Source organism: Podarcis filfolensis (genome assembly GCF_964270895.1).
Source record: "Podarcis filfolensis genome assembly, chromosome: 2".
NCBI lineage: Eukaryota > Metazoa > Chordata > Lepidosauria > Squamata > Lacertidae > Podarcis > Podarcis filfolensis.
Window position 1 is genome coordinate 5,639,424 of NC_139605.1, and position 15,443 is coordinate 5,654,866.

At 50.0% G+C, this 15,443-nt stretch overlaps 2 protein-coding genes across 4 annotated transcripts in view; both read left to right on the forward strand.

Annotated features, from left to right (window-relative positions):
- LOC310756634 (uncharacterized protein) overlaps positions 1-15,443 on the forward strand; it is an 820,367-nt gene that overhangs the window by 548,896 nt on the left and 256,028 nt on the right. The gene's annotated exons all lie outside the window — the stretch shown is intronic.
- Positions 1-15,443, forward strand: part of LOC310758165 (uncharacterized protein) — a 228,098-nt gene that overhangs the window by 131,079 nt on the left and 81,576 nt on the right. The window contains exon 13 of the mRNA XM_083604095.1: positions 890-928. Within this exon, the coding sequence (XP_083460221.1) occupies positions 890-928 (39 nt within the window). The remainder of the gene's footprint in view (positions 1-889; positions 929-15,443) is intronic.

Sequence of the window (15,443 nt, forward strand, 5' to 3'; positions counted from 1 at the left end):
AGTCGTCTCTTGTCCCCTTTTAGTCAACCTGGGGCTCATTGTGGGAGCCATTTGGGGTGTCATGGCTGCCATCCTGCTGATCTCTGGAACCTCTGGGATCTTCTTCTTCTTCATCCGCAGTAAGTAAACCCTGGATGGGTTTGCTGCCTCTCCTGTGTCCTTCTGTCCTGGCCTCCGACTGGGAATGTGCTGGTGGAGCTTCCTGGAAACTGCCCCTTGTATCCCTAGAGAGACCCCTCCCCATAAAACACCCTTTGAACCAAAAGTAATGTTGGCCATTGCTTTGCGCTCACTCTGTGCTCAGGAAATTCACTTTCTACCTGATGTTTTTATTTTATTATGTATTTTGTGTACTCATTTTGTATTTTTATGTTGTGAACCGTCTTCCCATCTTCAGATGAAGGTTGGTATACACATTTAATCAATAAATGAATAAATATTTATTAAGGAGGACACTGTATTGAACTGAATAGGACATTCCTCTGAGTAGACATGCCTAGAATTGCAATATTAAAGTTCATTATTTCTCCCCCCCCCCCCCCCCCCGCAAATTTGATGATTAGGGGTCGGCTGGGACTGAAATAGTAATATGAAAAGGAATGAGTGAAGGGACTGGATAATGTTTCCTTCCAGCTTCTTGGAATTTGTCCACTGCCTGGCTTTCATGTTGATTTTTTTATTTAATTTCCTCACTTTTTTCGACTTCTTTGTAACATGAGTTCCTTGAAATGCTCCCCTTCTGGGCTCACCTTCCTTGGAGGTGTTTGGAAGAGACAAGAGAAGCATCTGCTGAGAAGGTGTCAGCCTCTGAGAGCCAGATTGTCAAAATGGATTTGAGTGGCCTCTGGAGGTCCCTTCCAGCTCTGACCTTCTGCTTTTGTCTCTACAGGGAAACAGAGCGAGAAATTAGTCTACAAAGCAGCCTCAAGTGAGTGACTCCTCCCCTCTCTCTGTCTGACATATTTCCCCCCAATATGGAGCAGGAACAGGTTACAAACAGACAAAACTAAACCTGGTGGTGGCCTAGTCCTTAAGCCCAAGACCCTGATGGAAAGCTTCAGCCTGTCTGCTCAGCCTGTCTGTGGACAGCAAGGGGTCCCTCAGGGCCAGGAAAAGGCTGCAGAGAGACTGTCGGCTGAGGGAGGGGCTCCAAGAAGGAGCAGGAGGAAGAGCCGAGGGTGGGGGGAGAGAGGGGTCTCTGGTGGTTTAATCTACTGGAACCTGAAGCTAAAGATTTGGTTGGTTGGCTCAGATCTGTGGGTGTCAGGAACTCACCCCTCCTCATTTGGCACCACTGCTCTTCCCCCCCCTTCTGCCTTTCTGCCCCCTTCCTGCCCAGATCGCACCCACCCCCGCTCCAGTCCCCTGCTGCCTCCATGCCAGGCTGTGCCCATCTCTCTTTGCCCTCCAGCACCTGCTTCTCCCCCCACCGCTGTCCTTGAGCCCCCTTGCCTCTGGGCTGCCTGTCCCTGAACTCTTCTTAGGCCCCTCCCCAGATTGAGAATGATTTGGGATGGGGTTGGAAGGAGGGAGAAGGGCTTGGGGGGTTGGATGTCCCTCCCCGGGATCCTGACTCCTGTATTTTCTCCTTTTGCAGCAAATGACCAGGGGTCTGCCAGCTCCACCAGGGGTAAGTGGGGGGGGGCAGGTGGGGGCAAAGTGGGGCTCTTGCAGAAGACTGTGGGGAACATCCCCAAATGGGGAAAAGCTTCTCCTGTTACCCCCCTTGGGGTTTCCAAGAGTGACATAATCTGCAGTGTTCATTGAGCTGAAAATCGCTCTTGTGACTCATTCTGTCTCTTCATCTGAGCTCCACAGAGGATCCCCTCCACCTGACAAATGGGTTCTACGCAGGATCTGAATGAAAGATCTTGGAAGGAGTTCTGGAAGGGATTTTTCCTTCCAGTAGGACTGCTTTGTGTGCTTCCAGTATTCCCCCAAAGAGTGCAGCTGGGCTCACTTGCTCGAGCTGCCCTCTGCAGGCCCATTTTGGGGATACTCCTGGCATATCTTAGGTCTGATCTGACATGATGAGGGATGGTGGCTTCCCTTGGGAGGCTGGACTAGATGTCCTTTGGGTTCCCACTAGCTCTATAAGGCTGGTGCCCCCACACCATGATGTTGGCTTAAATTTGAAACACTCTGTTGTTTTTATCTCCACAGTTTTGCTGTGAATTACAGAGGCTCAGAGCTCCTGCTGTCCTTTAATGCTGTTTATGATGTTCCTTAATCCTGGCTCTCACTCATCCATTCTGACTCCAGCTGTAACTTGAATTTGAGGAGAATCGTGTTTTTCTGATAGATTTTGGCTAATTTTGCTTTGTAGCTGATTTTCAGAAATGTGTTTGTATTAATCAGAAATGTGCCGGATGTACACAACTAAAAGCTTTAAAAAGGGGTGGGGAGATTGAGCAGTGATTTTGATGGTATCTCTTGGTTATTTGTTGCTGTGGTTCCCTCCACAAGCCTTTCCCCAATCTTGTGCCACTCACTTTCCATCCAAATTGAAGGAAAGGCAACATTTGAGAACATGCATGAAATAGTTTTTACTGCCTGCCTGCCTCTTGGGCCGCCCAGCCTTTGGCTAAACAGATGTCATGTCATGGAATGTATAAAAGCAGCCTAACTGCTCTGGCTGAGTGTTCTCCACCCACCTTCTGTGTGAGGAAGTGAAGAAGCTGGCAGGGAGGGATGGTTGGCAGGGAGGAGGGATACATAGATGCTCAGGAGTTGAAGCTGAAAGAGAGAAGGAACGGAGAGGCTGAAGAGAGCCTACAGGAGATGAGAGGGATTCTTGCTTCAGATTCTGCCAACAGCCAAGGAGGAAGGCAGCAAGGAGAAGAGGCAGATCAGGAGCTTCATGGCCAGAGTTTGATCTGAAATAAGCAGCCCCTTCTTTTGGGCTGCAGGCCTCCAGTTCATGAGACTTGTTGCCTGGTCCCCACAGCCTTCTAGGAGTGGGACCACATGAACTCTTCTATAAAAGAAATATGTAGATATCTGATCTGGGGCAGGGTGGGGTTGGGAGGTGGCCAAGGCGGGGTTGCCCCAAAAGTCCACAGTCCCAGAAGGAAGTTCTCCCACTGAGATGAAAAGAAGATGCCCAAAATATTTAATTTATTTTAAATTTTTACCCCATTCTTCCTCCCAAAGGAGCTCAGGGCAGCAAACCTCAAAATGTTAAAACAATACCATTTAAATGATTTAAAATTTAAATATTTTTTCTCCCTCCGCCCTGGATGTAAATCTTCCCCCACTGCTTCTTCCCTGGTGGGGGGAGGGATGCCATTTTGGGGCCGGCCTCAGGTGTCAAAATGTATTGGGCTGGCCTTGGTGTGTGAGTTATGCTACGTCCAATGGGGCTTCACGGAAAACACAACTTAAGGCAATAGTGGAGCACTGCAAAATCGTTTGTGTGTGAACATCTAGGAAACACATGGAGAACTGCACTGATGGTTGCAAAACACTCCTAATTATTATTCCTGTACCATTATAATTTTATTGTAACGTACAATAAAACCCTCTTAGAGGGTTGTAGACTGAGACGTATGTTAACATTTGAGCAGCTCCTCCATCGGTGTGTGTGGGGTACCCACCTTGAAAACGCCTCCGTGGAGAGGGGATCAATTTTTTTAAAAAAATTATTTGCATTTTCAAAAACAAGTACAGAGCATATTTAACCCCTCTCTCCTTACCTCATCCCACTTACAACTTCATACCAAATGCAACATGTATACATATACCATATGACTTTCCTTCCACACTTTTCCTGGTTCCTTTGCTTTTCTACGACTCTGCGTAATCCACATCTTTTTAATCATCCAATTTGTTACCTATTAAATACTCTCATCTATTTCAACTGCTGGATTTATTCGAGACCTGCTAAGCTATGTCTTTCTCTATACTAGTTCTTGAAATATTCAAGAAACAACATCCATTCCTCCTTATATTCCTTATATCTGTTTTCTCTTATCCTGTTCGTCAGACCAGCCAGTTCAGTACATTCGAACATTTTACACTGCCATTCTTCCTGAGTGGGTACTATCCTTGTTCTCCACCTTTGTGCCAATAAGGTTCTAACTGTGGCAGTGGTGCATAGTAATAAACTCTTTTGTTTTTGGGGGACCTCTGTTGTTACTATCTCCAAAAGGAAACTCTCAGGTGTTTTGGGGAAAGTCTTTTTAGGTATCTTTTTAAATTCATTTTATATCGTTTCCCAATATCCCTTAATTATTTTACACGACCAACACATGTGAATAAAAGATCCCTCAATTTCATTACACTTCCAACATATTCCTTTTTCTTCTTTAGACATTTTCGCTAATCTGGTGGGTGTTAAATGTCAGGGAAGAGTTAGAAGATTCCAGTTTCCCAGAGGGAGAAAGCATTCCCCAAGGGGGGGAGGGGAGCAGTGAATTGAAGAGAAGAGAGCAACAGGAACAACAGGGAGGGACCGGCTGTTCCCAGGAAAGGCAAGGGTTAAGTTCTAGCTCAGATTCAGAGGAGGGGAGATACAAGCCAGCTCTAGCCAGGAGGTTAGAAAAAAGAGCGGAAAGCGAAGGGAAGGGCGCCTTCGCCATTTTGAGAGTGGCTGGTCATGGAGAAGCAGAGCTCAGAAGGTATCTGAAAGAAGTGACTCTGAGGAATAGTAGTTAAGAACTGTTTATAATATTATTTTGTTAATACACAATAAAAAGTTATAAAAGAACAAGAAGCGTTTGTGTGGTGATCTGAAGAGGACAACGACCAGGCCTGACATTAAATACCATCTGTGGGCCATTTTCATCATATAATTTTTTATCGCATAACTTGCCGTAAAATTCATATTTATTTTCCACAACTTTCCCCGTAATTCATGATTGATATTGTGACCCACATCCTGTGCCCACTTAATCCTGCTAAATTTCACAAATTCCTCTTTCGTTTCCCACTCCAACAGCAGTTTATACGTATTTGATAATACTTTTATAATTGTATCTAATAGGTCTTTGGTAAACTGAGACTTTTGTTCTGCAAAGCCATTTTTCCTATCTATCTTAAACAATTCATTAATGTGATGTACCTGTAGCTAATTGGTAACCAGATTTCTTGATTCCTCGAGATTTCTCAGTTTTGGTTCCTGTCCCATAAGAGATTAAATTTCACTGTAAGTTAACCACTGCTTATCCATATTTATTCTTTTCCTGGTTGCAGCTTCCACTGGGGATATCCACAGTGGTGTTTTTCTTTCTAATAAGTTATAATTTTCCCATACTCTAAATAGGTTTTTTCTTGATTACGTGATTTGTAAAAGTTTTATATATTTCCGGGTTTCCATACCATAGGTATGAATACACCCACTTGCACCGATTCCAAAGCTGTGGCGTAAGTGGGAACCTTGACCATTTTTTTGCAACCCGTGACTTGCTTCAACTGGTCCCTTGAAGGATTTCCTAGAAATCACCTGATTTCCATTTCAGCTGGGGAAGAAAGCAGCCGGCAGGGGGCAGCGGAGGATCGCAAAAAGGGGAAAGCGAGGAAATACAACTAGGGACTGTGGAGAAATGGGGGAGGGTGTCTTGTGGCAGAGAGAGAGAGTGTGAGGGCAGGAATCTACCCAGGAAACAAACACAAACACACCCCAGTGTTAATGAAGGATGAGTACTTTCTCAGCAAAATCTGCCTCCGTTCTTCAATTCCTGTGAGAAATGTCAGTCAAGCAGCCTGAGATGCAGTCACTTGAGATTCCTTTGCTAGGTTGGCATGCAAACAAAATTTAGATTATTGGAACTCGCCAAGGACTTTACTGCACCCTCAGCTATTCTTCTTATAAGTAAAAATGAAAACAAACATTTAAAATAAAAAGGCCTTGTTGTGGGAACTGCCCTGGGACTTTCCCACCTGACTCAGAGGTTGCTGAGGGAGGCAGAAGGGGGCAAAGTCTCCTGGGAAACAATCCAGTTTGGAACAGAGAAACACACCAAGGACGTTTTATGCCATAATCTATTTGTTAGCCTTTAAGGGGCAAGAAGACTCATTGCTGTTTCCACACGATACCAAGAAGGGGACAGAAACAATGTCAGGAGAGATGTCCCTGCAGGTCTTGAGAGGTGGAGAAGCCTACAAGGATCCAGTGTGGGGCTGTGGTTTGACTGGGATATGGGAGCCTGGGAGTCCTGGGTTCAAATCCCCACATAGCCATGAAGCTCCCTCAGGGACCTTGGGCCTCTCAGGGCCATTATGAGGAGAACATGAATGCCACCTGGATATAAATACTCATTTTTTGAAGGGAGAGTCAGCTAGAGAGGAAGATGCCTTTTGCCTGCAAGAAACGGGACCCAGGAGTCCTGGCTCCTGCCGAGTTTCCTCCCAAAGGGGACCCAGGAGTCCTGGCTCCTGCCGAGTCTCCTCCCAAAGGGGACCCAGGAGTCCTGGCTCCTACCGAGTCTCCTCCCAAAGGGGACCCAGGAGTCCTGGCTCCTGCCGAGTCTCCTCCCAAAGGGGACCCAGGAGTCCTGGCTCCTGCCGAGTCTCCTCCCAAAGGGGACCCAGGAGTCCTGGCTCCTGCCGAGTCTCCTCCCAAAGGGGACCCAGGAGTCCTGGCCACTTGGCCTTGAGGAAGAGAGCTGTGGAGGCTCAGGGTTCTGTCCTGCATGCTGAGGGAGACGGGTCTTTCCAAGGCTGAAGAGGGCCCAGGCCATGCCAAGAGGGCAAATGCCAAAGCCATCTGGGTGCTGAGAGAGAAAACGTCTTCCCCTGAGCGCCATTTCTGCCTGCTGATCTCCCAGTCAGGCAACCTGATCTGTGGGCTGCTGTGGCTTTCGGTTTCTGCCTTGCTTGGCTGCTCTCCCTTGCACCAAAGGTCTCCTCTGCAGGGAGGTGTTTTAAACAAAATCTGCCCTTATTCCGTTATGGGGGACACAAGAGCCCTTAGAGAGTCCTTTGTAGGTTCTCCATCAGTCGGAGAAAATAACAGGCCAACCAGAGAATATTGAGAAACAAAGCAGCTAGTAAGCCTGATCTTTATTGAACTGATGCAACAGGGTGCTCCCCTCACACACAGGAGAGCAGAGGAGGACCCAGAACCAAGGTGTACCTGCCCTTATACAGTCATACCTTGGGTTAAATATGCTTCAGGTTGAGCATTTTCAGGTTACGCTCTGCGGCGACCCCGTTCACATCCAGAGGTACTACTGTAAAGACATTTTAAATTCCCTGCCCGGGAGCTCAAGACCATCCCTCCATACATCATACATACACCACAGAAGGGGTGTAACCTAAGTCCACCCCCAAAAAAAGTCACACCTACACCACAGAAAAGGCAGTCTACAACAGAAATTTGAATGTTGTTTTTCCTGTCTGCCAGGTTATCTGATAATGCCTTATCTGATTGCCTTTCCTGGTAGTCTGGCCATTCCTTTGAGATGGTGATTACCTAATTCCTGAGACAATGGAAAGGTTCCCTTGCCCGCTCCCTCCTTGCCGAGAAAACATTTCATCAGCTTGGGAGTCAAAATGGTTTCAGGGCGGTCTTCCTGTGCTGCTCCAGACATGTGGTCCACATCTCTATGTACGTGCTTGGTTGGTACATTTATGAACATTTATTATATATATAAGACCTTAATTTTTTTTATTACAGAGGGAAGCAGGAGGCTGAGGCAGCCCCACCCAGCCTGCATGTTGGGGACGGAAGCCATTTTGTGGAGGTGAAATATACTCAGAGTCGCAAAGTGATTTCATGCTCTTTATTCAGCTCATAGTGGTGAGGAGGAATGAATGAAAGTCCCCTCAAAGTATCTGCTTTATATACATTATTTACACAATGGGCTGCACATGATTGGCTAATTCCAGAATTCTACTGTAAGCCAATCAGGTTGTGGATTCACTTCTATCTGGAGCATGATTGGGTGGATCCTGCCAACCAATCATACTGCTGCATTGTTCTAGGACCAATCAGACTGCTGCATTCTGAATCCTATTGTTCTAGGACCAATCAGACTGCTGCCTTTTGGATCCTATTGTTCTAGGACCAATCAGACTGCTGCAGTTTGGATCCTATTCAACTCAGTACATAACACCCCTCCCCTCTAAGTTCCAGTCCTGCCCGGGAGGTCGCATTCATAGTCCTCGAGGTACGCCGGCGGCCGACGTGTGCGTTGCGGCCTGGGGTGTTCCCTGGTCCGGGGTTCAGGTTCTGGCTCGTGTTCCAAGGATGCTGGCTGTGATGGGGCTGTTTGGTCTGGCGCAACCGGCTCGCTCAGTCGTGGTTCTGGTTCCGGTGTCCTTTCGGCCTCACGGGTCCCCTCTGTATTTACTGATTCTGCCTCTCCTGCTTGCCCCTGCTGCTCTATGGGCCTCCCTGCCCCACTGTTCCCTGACCTGTCCTCCTCCTCCTGGTTTTCTCCCGGGAATCGTCGCCGTATCTGGTCGCAGTGGCGGCGCCAGCATTGCCCCCCATCTGTTAGCACCTCGTACGACACGGGGCCAGTGACCCTGGTGACTGTGGCGGGTACCCATGCAGGGCCTGCCCCAAAATTCTTTGCGTACACTGGGTCCTGGGCCTCGAAGGTCCGGGGGTTCCTGCCTTCCCCCACCACTACCTCATCCTGAGCTCTATCGGGGTGAAGGCGGTCCAATCTGATTGCAAGGCGCCGACCCATTAGTAGTTCAGCGGGGCTCCGGCCAGTCGTTGAGCTGGGGGTGCTGTGCTGTGCTAGAAGGAATGTGGCAAGGCGGTACTCCCAATCCCCTTGCGTCATGCGGCGAAGGGTGTCCTTGGTGGTCCGCACCATGCGTTCTGCTTGGCCATTGGTGGCAGGGTGGAATGGCGCCGAACGGATGTGGCGGATGGCGTTCTGCGCTGTGAAGGTTTGGAATTCTCCTGACGTAAATGCAGTCCCGTTGTCTGAGACGAGAGTGTCAGGGAGCCCGTGTGTTGCAAACAGCCTGCGTAGTACTCGGATGGCTGCGGACGTAGAAGTGGACGGTACCAGTGCGACTTCCAGCCATTTGGTGTAGGAGTCCACCACGATGAAGAATGTTTTCCCCTGAAAGGGGCCAGCGAAGTCCACATGCAGGCGTGACCATGGTGCTCGGGCGGACTCCCAGGACTGGACTGGGGCCCTTGGGGGATCTGGGCGGGATTCTTGGCAGGCCTGGCAGTGTTTGACCCAGGCCTCTATCTCTCCGTCGATCCCCGGCCACCACACATAACTCCTGGCAAGGGCCTTCATTCTTACTACCCCTGGATGTGTCTCGTGTAGGGCTGTGAGGACCCTTTTGCGGAGGGGCTGGGGAACAACGACCCTGCTTCCCCATAACAGGCACCCCTTGTGGGCCGACAGTTCATGTTTGCGGGTTGTGTAGCCGGCGAATTCTGGCCCGGGGCTGCTGCTGGGCCATCCCCTCCACACCCAGTCCAGGACCCGGGAGATGACCCTATCTTTCTTGGAATGGTGTGCAACTTCTTGTGCCTGAATGGGGCGGTCAGGAAGCAGCTCCAGGCTCATAACTTCTTGTGCAGGTGCTGGGTCAGGGCCTGTTTCCGGTAGTGGTAGCCTGCTGAGGGCATCTGCATGGCCCATCGCCTTCCCAGGGCGGTGAATCAGTGCATACTGGTAGCTGGCAAGGAAAATTGACCACCTGAGGACGCGAGGAGACAGCACTTGGGGGGTCTGCTTTTCGGGGGCAAACAAGCCAAGCAACGGCTTGTGGTCAGTCACCACGGTGAAGGGCCGCCCGTACAAGAAATCATGGAATTTTTTTACTCCCTTCACGATTGCCAGACCCTCCTTGTCGATTTGCGAGTAGTTCCGCTCGGTTGCGTTGAGTGTCTGGGAAAAGTATGCCACCGGTACCTCTCTTCCATCCGGGAGTTGGTGTCCCAGGACAGCGCCAATGCCATAGGGCGAGGCGTCGCATGCTAGCACCACTGGCAGCCTCTCGTCGAAGTGTGCCAAGACCGAGTTTGAGACCAGCAAGTCCTTGACTGCCTGGAATGCGGCCTCCTGGCGCTGGCCCCACACCCAAGGGGCCCGCTTGTCCAGGAGTCTGTGTAGGGGCTCCGCTACCGCCGCCTTGTGGGGAAGGAAGGAATGGTAAAAGTTCAATAGTCCCAAGAAGGCCTGAAGTTCAGTCTTGTTCTTGGGCGCTGGGGCATCACAAATGGCCCGTACCTTGTCCCCAGTTGGGTGGACCCCTTCTGCGTCCACCATAAATCCCAGAAAGTCCACCTGAGGCACTCCTAGTAGACATTTTTCCCGCTTCACCTTGAGACCCGCCGTCTGGAAACGGTGCAGAACGGTGCGGAGGCGGTCCTCAAACTCCTCTGGTGTGGGCCCGGCAATCAACACATCATCGAAGAAGGGGGTGACACCAGGAATCCCTTTAAGGAGAGAGTCCATTAGATTCTGGAATATGCCTGGTGCCACGCTGACACCAAATTGCAGCCGCTTTACCCTGAACGCTCCTCTGTGCGTCACAATCGTCTGTGCCTCTGCTGTGGCCTCATCTACTGGCAGCTGTTGATATGCTTGGGCCAAGTCCAGCTTGCCAAAAATTTTCGACCCAGCCAGGGTGGCAAGGACATGGCTGACCACTGGCACTGGGTATGCATGGGCCGTGAGGGCCTTGTTTATGGTACATTTGTAGTCTGCGCAGATGCGGACCGAACCATTAGGCTTGACGGGTGTGACGATTGGGGTTTCCCAGGGGGCATTAGGCACCGGCTCCAGCACTCCTTGCTCCACGAGTCGGTCCAATTCCTCGTCTATACGGGGTTTCAGAGCGAACGGGACCCGGCGGGCCTTGAGCCTGACTGGTCGTACTGCGGGGTCAAGCTGTAGAGCAATGGGGGGGCCCGTATACTGTCCCAATTTCCCATCGAAAACCCCCGGAAATTCCTTGCATATGGCGTCCACGTCCACTTGTAAGCTTGTGTGGTTCACCCCGGTGACGGCTAGCCCCAGTGGTCCAAACCAAGCCAATCCCAGTAAGCTAATGTAGGGGCCCTTGACCACAAGCAAGTCCAGTTGCCGCGTCCGCCCTCGGTATTGCACCCTGAAGGTCCCCACCCCCATTGTGGGGACCTTACGTTTCTGGAAGTCCCGGAGGGTGAATGGGGCCGGCCTGAGTTTGGGACCCCCAGTAGGACACAGTTTCCTTAAGGTCCTTGCCGAGATTATGGATAGAGTTGAACCCGTGTCAAGCTCCATGCGGCATGGGGCCCCCTCTATCTGTACCTCTACATAAATTTTCTCTACGTTGGGGTGGGGCAACTGGTATACCTGGAAGTCCGTGAGCTCCGTCGAGTTGCCTTGGTGCGTTGGGCCCCGGGACCTGGGGCTCTTGGATTGGTCATCTGATGCCTGGCGTCGGGCGGGCCGAGCTCGACACACCCGGGCGATGTGTCCCAATTTTCTGCACTGCCTGCACTCTGCGTTGCGGAAACGGCAGGTCCTCCTCTCGTGACTTTCCCCGCAGCTTGCGCAGTTCCCTCCTTCTCGTCGAGGCAGCTGTCGTATGTGGGCTGCTTGAGTGCGCTGCTGTACTCGGTGCACCTCCTCCTTGTCAGATCCTGAGTCGTCGGTGAGGTCTTCATGGTGGACCCTCTGTTGGGACGGCTGGCTCGGCCGTGCCTCTTGCGTCGACCTCTCGGCAGCTTCCGTTGCCAGGGCCTCCTCCAGAGCGACCTGGAACGTTAGGTCCTTCTTAGCGTAGAGGCGTCGTTGCAGCTTCTCATCCTTCAGGCCACCGACGAGGCGGTCACGAAGCCTGTTCTCCAGCTCTGAGAAGTTGCAGAACCGGGCAGCTTGGCGGAGAGAGGTCACAAACCCAGTTATGGTTTCCCCAGGGGCTTGCCGCTTTGCGTAGAAGGCATTTCGACGAGCCACCACTGAGGGCTGTGGCGAAAAGTGCCCCTTCAGCTGTTCCATTATTGTTTTGTATGGAACAGTAGCAACGTCTTCAGGCGCAAGGAGAGCCCGGGCGATTTCAAACGTCTCCTCTCCGCAGACGCTGAAGAATATTGCCCTCTTCTTGGCGTCTTCTTCCTCGGTGACCCCTTTGGCTTCTAGGAGGAAGGTGAAACGGGAGGCGTACGCTTCCCAGTCTCCAGATGCTGGGTTGAACGGCGAGAAGCTGCTGTCGGTTGCCATTCTGAGTTCCTTGTGTCCCGGAGCTGAAGCCTGGATACACGGTGCGAGGCAGCGGTGCGGCAGGTGGCGGTGCTGCGGTGCTGTGTGTGGCAGTCAGCTCAGCGGGATCCCACCTTCGTCGCCAGTGAAATATACTCAGAGTCGCAAAGTGATTTCATGCTCTTTATTCAGCTCATAGTGGTGAGGAGGAATGAATGAAAGTCCCCTCAAAGTATCTGCTTTATATACATTATTTACACAATGGGCTGCACATGATTGGCTAATTCCAGAATTCTACTGTAAGCCAATCAGGTTGTGGATTCACTTCTATCTGGAGCATGATTGGGTGGATCCTGCCAACCAATCATACTGCTGCATTGTTCTAGGACCAATCAGACTGCTGCATTCTGAATCCTATTGTTCTAGGACCAATCAGACTGCTGCCTTTTGGATCCTATTGTTCTAGGACCAATCAGACTGCTGCAGTTTGGATCCTATTCAACTCAGTACATAACAGGAGGGCTGGCAGTGAAGCAGAAAGGGAGGGAAAATGGCTGCTTCCTCCTTCCCGAAGGGGATGCCTCAAGTGGCTGCTTTGTTTTTTATCTTCATGCCACTATCTCCCTAAATTGGTTCAAGGGTGGTTTAAAATCACATAACAAAGCTATACAGAAATGTCTAAAGTCCTGAAAGATTCTTTAAAGTCTGTGAAGAACAAAATATTTTCCTCCTGGCCATTAGTTGTTGTCGCCCACTCCACCTCCATGAAGAGGGGAAAGGAGAGGAAGAAAAGTCTCCACAGAGGAGAGCAGGGGAGGACAAGGCGCCTCAAGCCACTGAGGACTTTCTAAAACAAGACTAGCACTTTGAATTGAACTCAGAACCAGACAAACAGGCAGAGGGGCTTTTGGCCCTGGTGAGATTTGGTTTAAATGATCTGTGGCAGTGAAAATCCTGTCAGGTTTATCTTGTAGCAGCTGAAGCCTCCCTACTGTATTGGGAAAAACAACATATATTGCAATAATCCTGTCAGGAGGTGAGCAGAACATGGATCATTGTGGGCAGACTATCCCTGTCCAGGAAAAGTGAAGCATAAGACGTCCCTGAGGTGACTGAGCCCATTGAGTCCCAAAAGTGGGTCCCGGAGAGCCCCCCTCAAAACAGCCAGCCAGGCTTCTTTGGTTATACTAGTGAGGGTGCTCAGATGACATCTACGGCCATCATCTCACCAAGATAGTTCAACAATGGATCCCTCCATTAGATTTCAACCTTGGCTGGATCCAGGACCCCAGGAATTAGAAGGGACTCAGGCATCCTGCAGACTAACCCCCCCCCAAAACTCACAATAATATTTTGGCACCAGAAAAGGGGAAATAGGGATGATAGAGATCATACATCTTGGGAAAAAGAGAACTCCCCAATAATTCTTTACCTTCTGACTTCACAGCCCCCCCCCCCTTAAATCCAAAGCTTCCTTGTACCTGGGCAAGGAGCGGCCACTACTTGTCTCTCTCCTTATTTCTTGGAAAAGGCAGCAGCTTCTGCGTGTGTCCCATGCTTAGCTCAGGTTTCAACGTTCAGGCTTCTGGAAGTGGGATGTGGGCCAAGCACTCTCTGGGCCAAGCACCCAGCCTTGGCTCAGGGCCTTCCAGAAGAGGCTTGGCAGCTGCTGGGTCTTGCTGGCTGTGCAAAGGGGGCCTCCCTGACCCCAACACCCTGGGCCTGCAGGCTTGGAGGGTCCCAGGCAGGGGGAGAGAAACTCATGTTGGGGCCAGTATGACGAGAGAAGGGAGCAGAGATATGTGGAGATATAAAATGCCCCTTTAAAAACCACATGGAGAAAGGAAATTGTGGCAAGCTGGTGGGCTCTGACCTGACCCTGTGCTAAAACCAAACGTGTTTGTCAGTGTCCCACCACCTGCTTCCCTTCCCTGTGTGGTCATACGCGCTCTCTCTCTCTCTGTGTCTGTTTTGACTTCAACCCTGAGGTTCAGCCCTAGTTGCAACACTGAGCATTTATTACAAGGCACACAGTTAACCACTGGAACCCCCTGCCACTAGATAGAGGGACGCAGGAGAAGGGGCCCATCGAGTCCCGCATGGCGGTCTCCCAGTGGCCACCCAGATGTCCCAGTAAGGAAGCACGCAAGGAGGACGGGAGGGACACCCAGTGAGTGGGATGCTAATGCATTTACTGCCTGTGGCAATGGAGGAAGAAGGAAGCCATCTTTTAAGACATGTAAGGGCTTTTTTTAAAAAAAAGGACACAGGATTCCCTGTGAATTTATGCAGTGACAAGTGGATTGCTAACTCGTTTAAGTCCTATCAATATTTATACCTTCCTGGTTGATAATCCCTTCTGTCCCTCCAAACAAAACACACATGAATCTGAGCCATATTTACATCAACTACTTTACTTTCAGATTCATTCAGTTTACAGAGTTGTTCCTGAAGGCAGGCTTTAGTTACTTAAGAGATAAACTATATACTAGATAGTAGTGAATCATGAGAACACTGCATCTGAGCAAGGGCGTAGGAAGGGAGCGGCGGGGGGCGGGTCGCCCCGGGTTCCATCATTGGGGGGGATGACAAATAAGGAACAATTACTGCCCTACTAGGGCAGTTCATTAGTATTTTTTTTTTTTTGAAAATGCCTGCTCCAAAGGTATTATCTTACTACACTAGGGGTTATATAGCTATGTATGAAATTTCATGCATATCAGTTAATATCTTGACCCTCCTCCACGAAAATAGCTGTTTACCGTTTTCCTGTGTTGTGAAGACTGAAATTTTAATTCAGTGGAGCAGCGTCACCATCCCAAAGAGGATGAAATGGGCAGGCTCTGGTACTCTTTTGTCCTGTTCTCCCCCAATGTCTTTCTATCTGAGCTGGCTCCCTGCCTGTTACGTTACATGCAGGGAAACCCGTGTGGGGTTCCTCTCTGTATAAAGTAATAATAATAATAATAATAATTTATTATTTATACCCCGCCCATCTGGCTGAGTTTCCCCAGCCACTCTGGGCGGCTCCCAATCAAGTATTAAAAACAATACAGCGTTAAATATTAAAGTCTTCAAGCTGTTCCTGCGCATGCCTGACAAATCTGCCCCATTGCCAAAATTTATCTTTCCCCCCACCTCCAGTCTCCGTTGTTGTGTGTCCTGGCTGAGGGGGGAAATAGAAGACGGATGGCCATTGGTCAGGGATGGTCTAGTTGAGATTCCTGCATTGCCCCAGGGATTTGGGTAGATGACCCTCAGGGGTCCCTTCCAACTCTACAGTTCTCTGGTGCAGGCTTCTGCAGAGGTTTAGGTACAAGTTGGATGCAA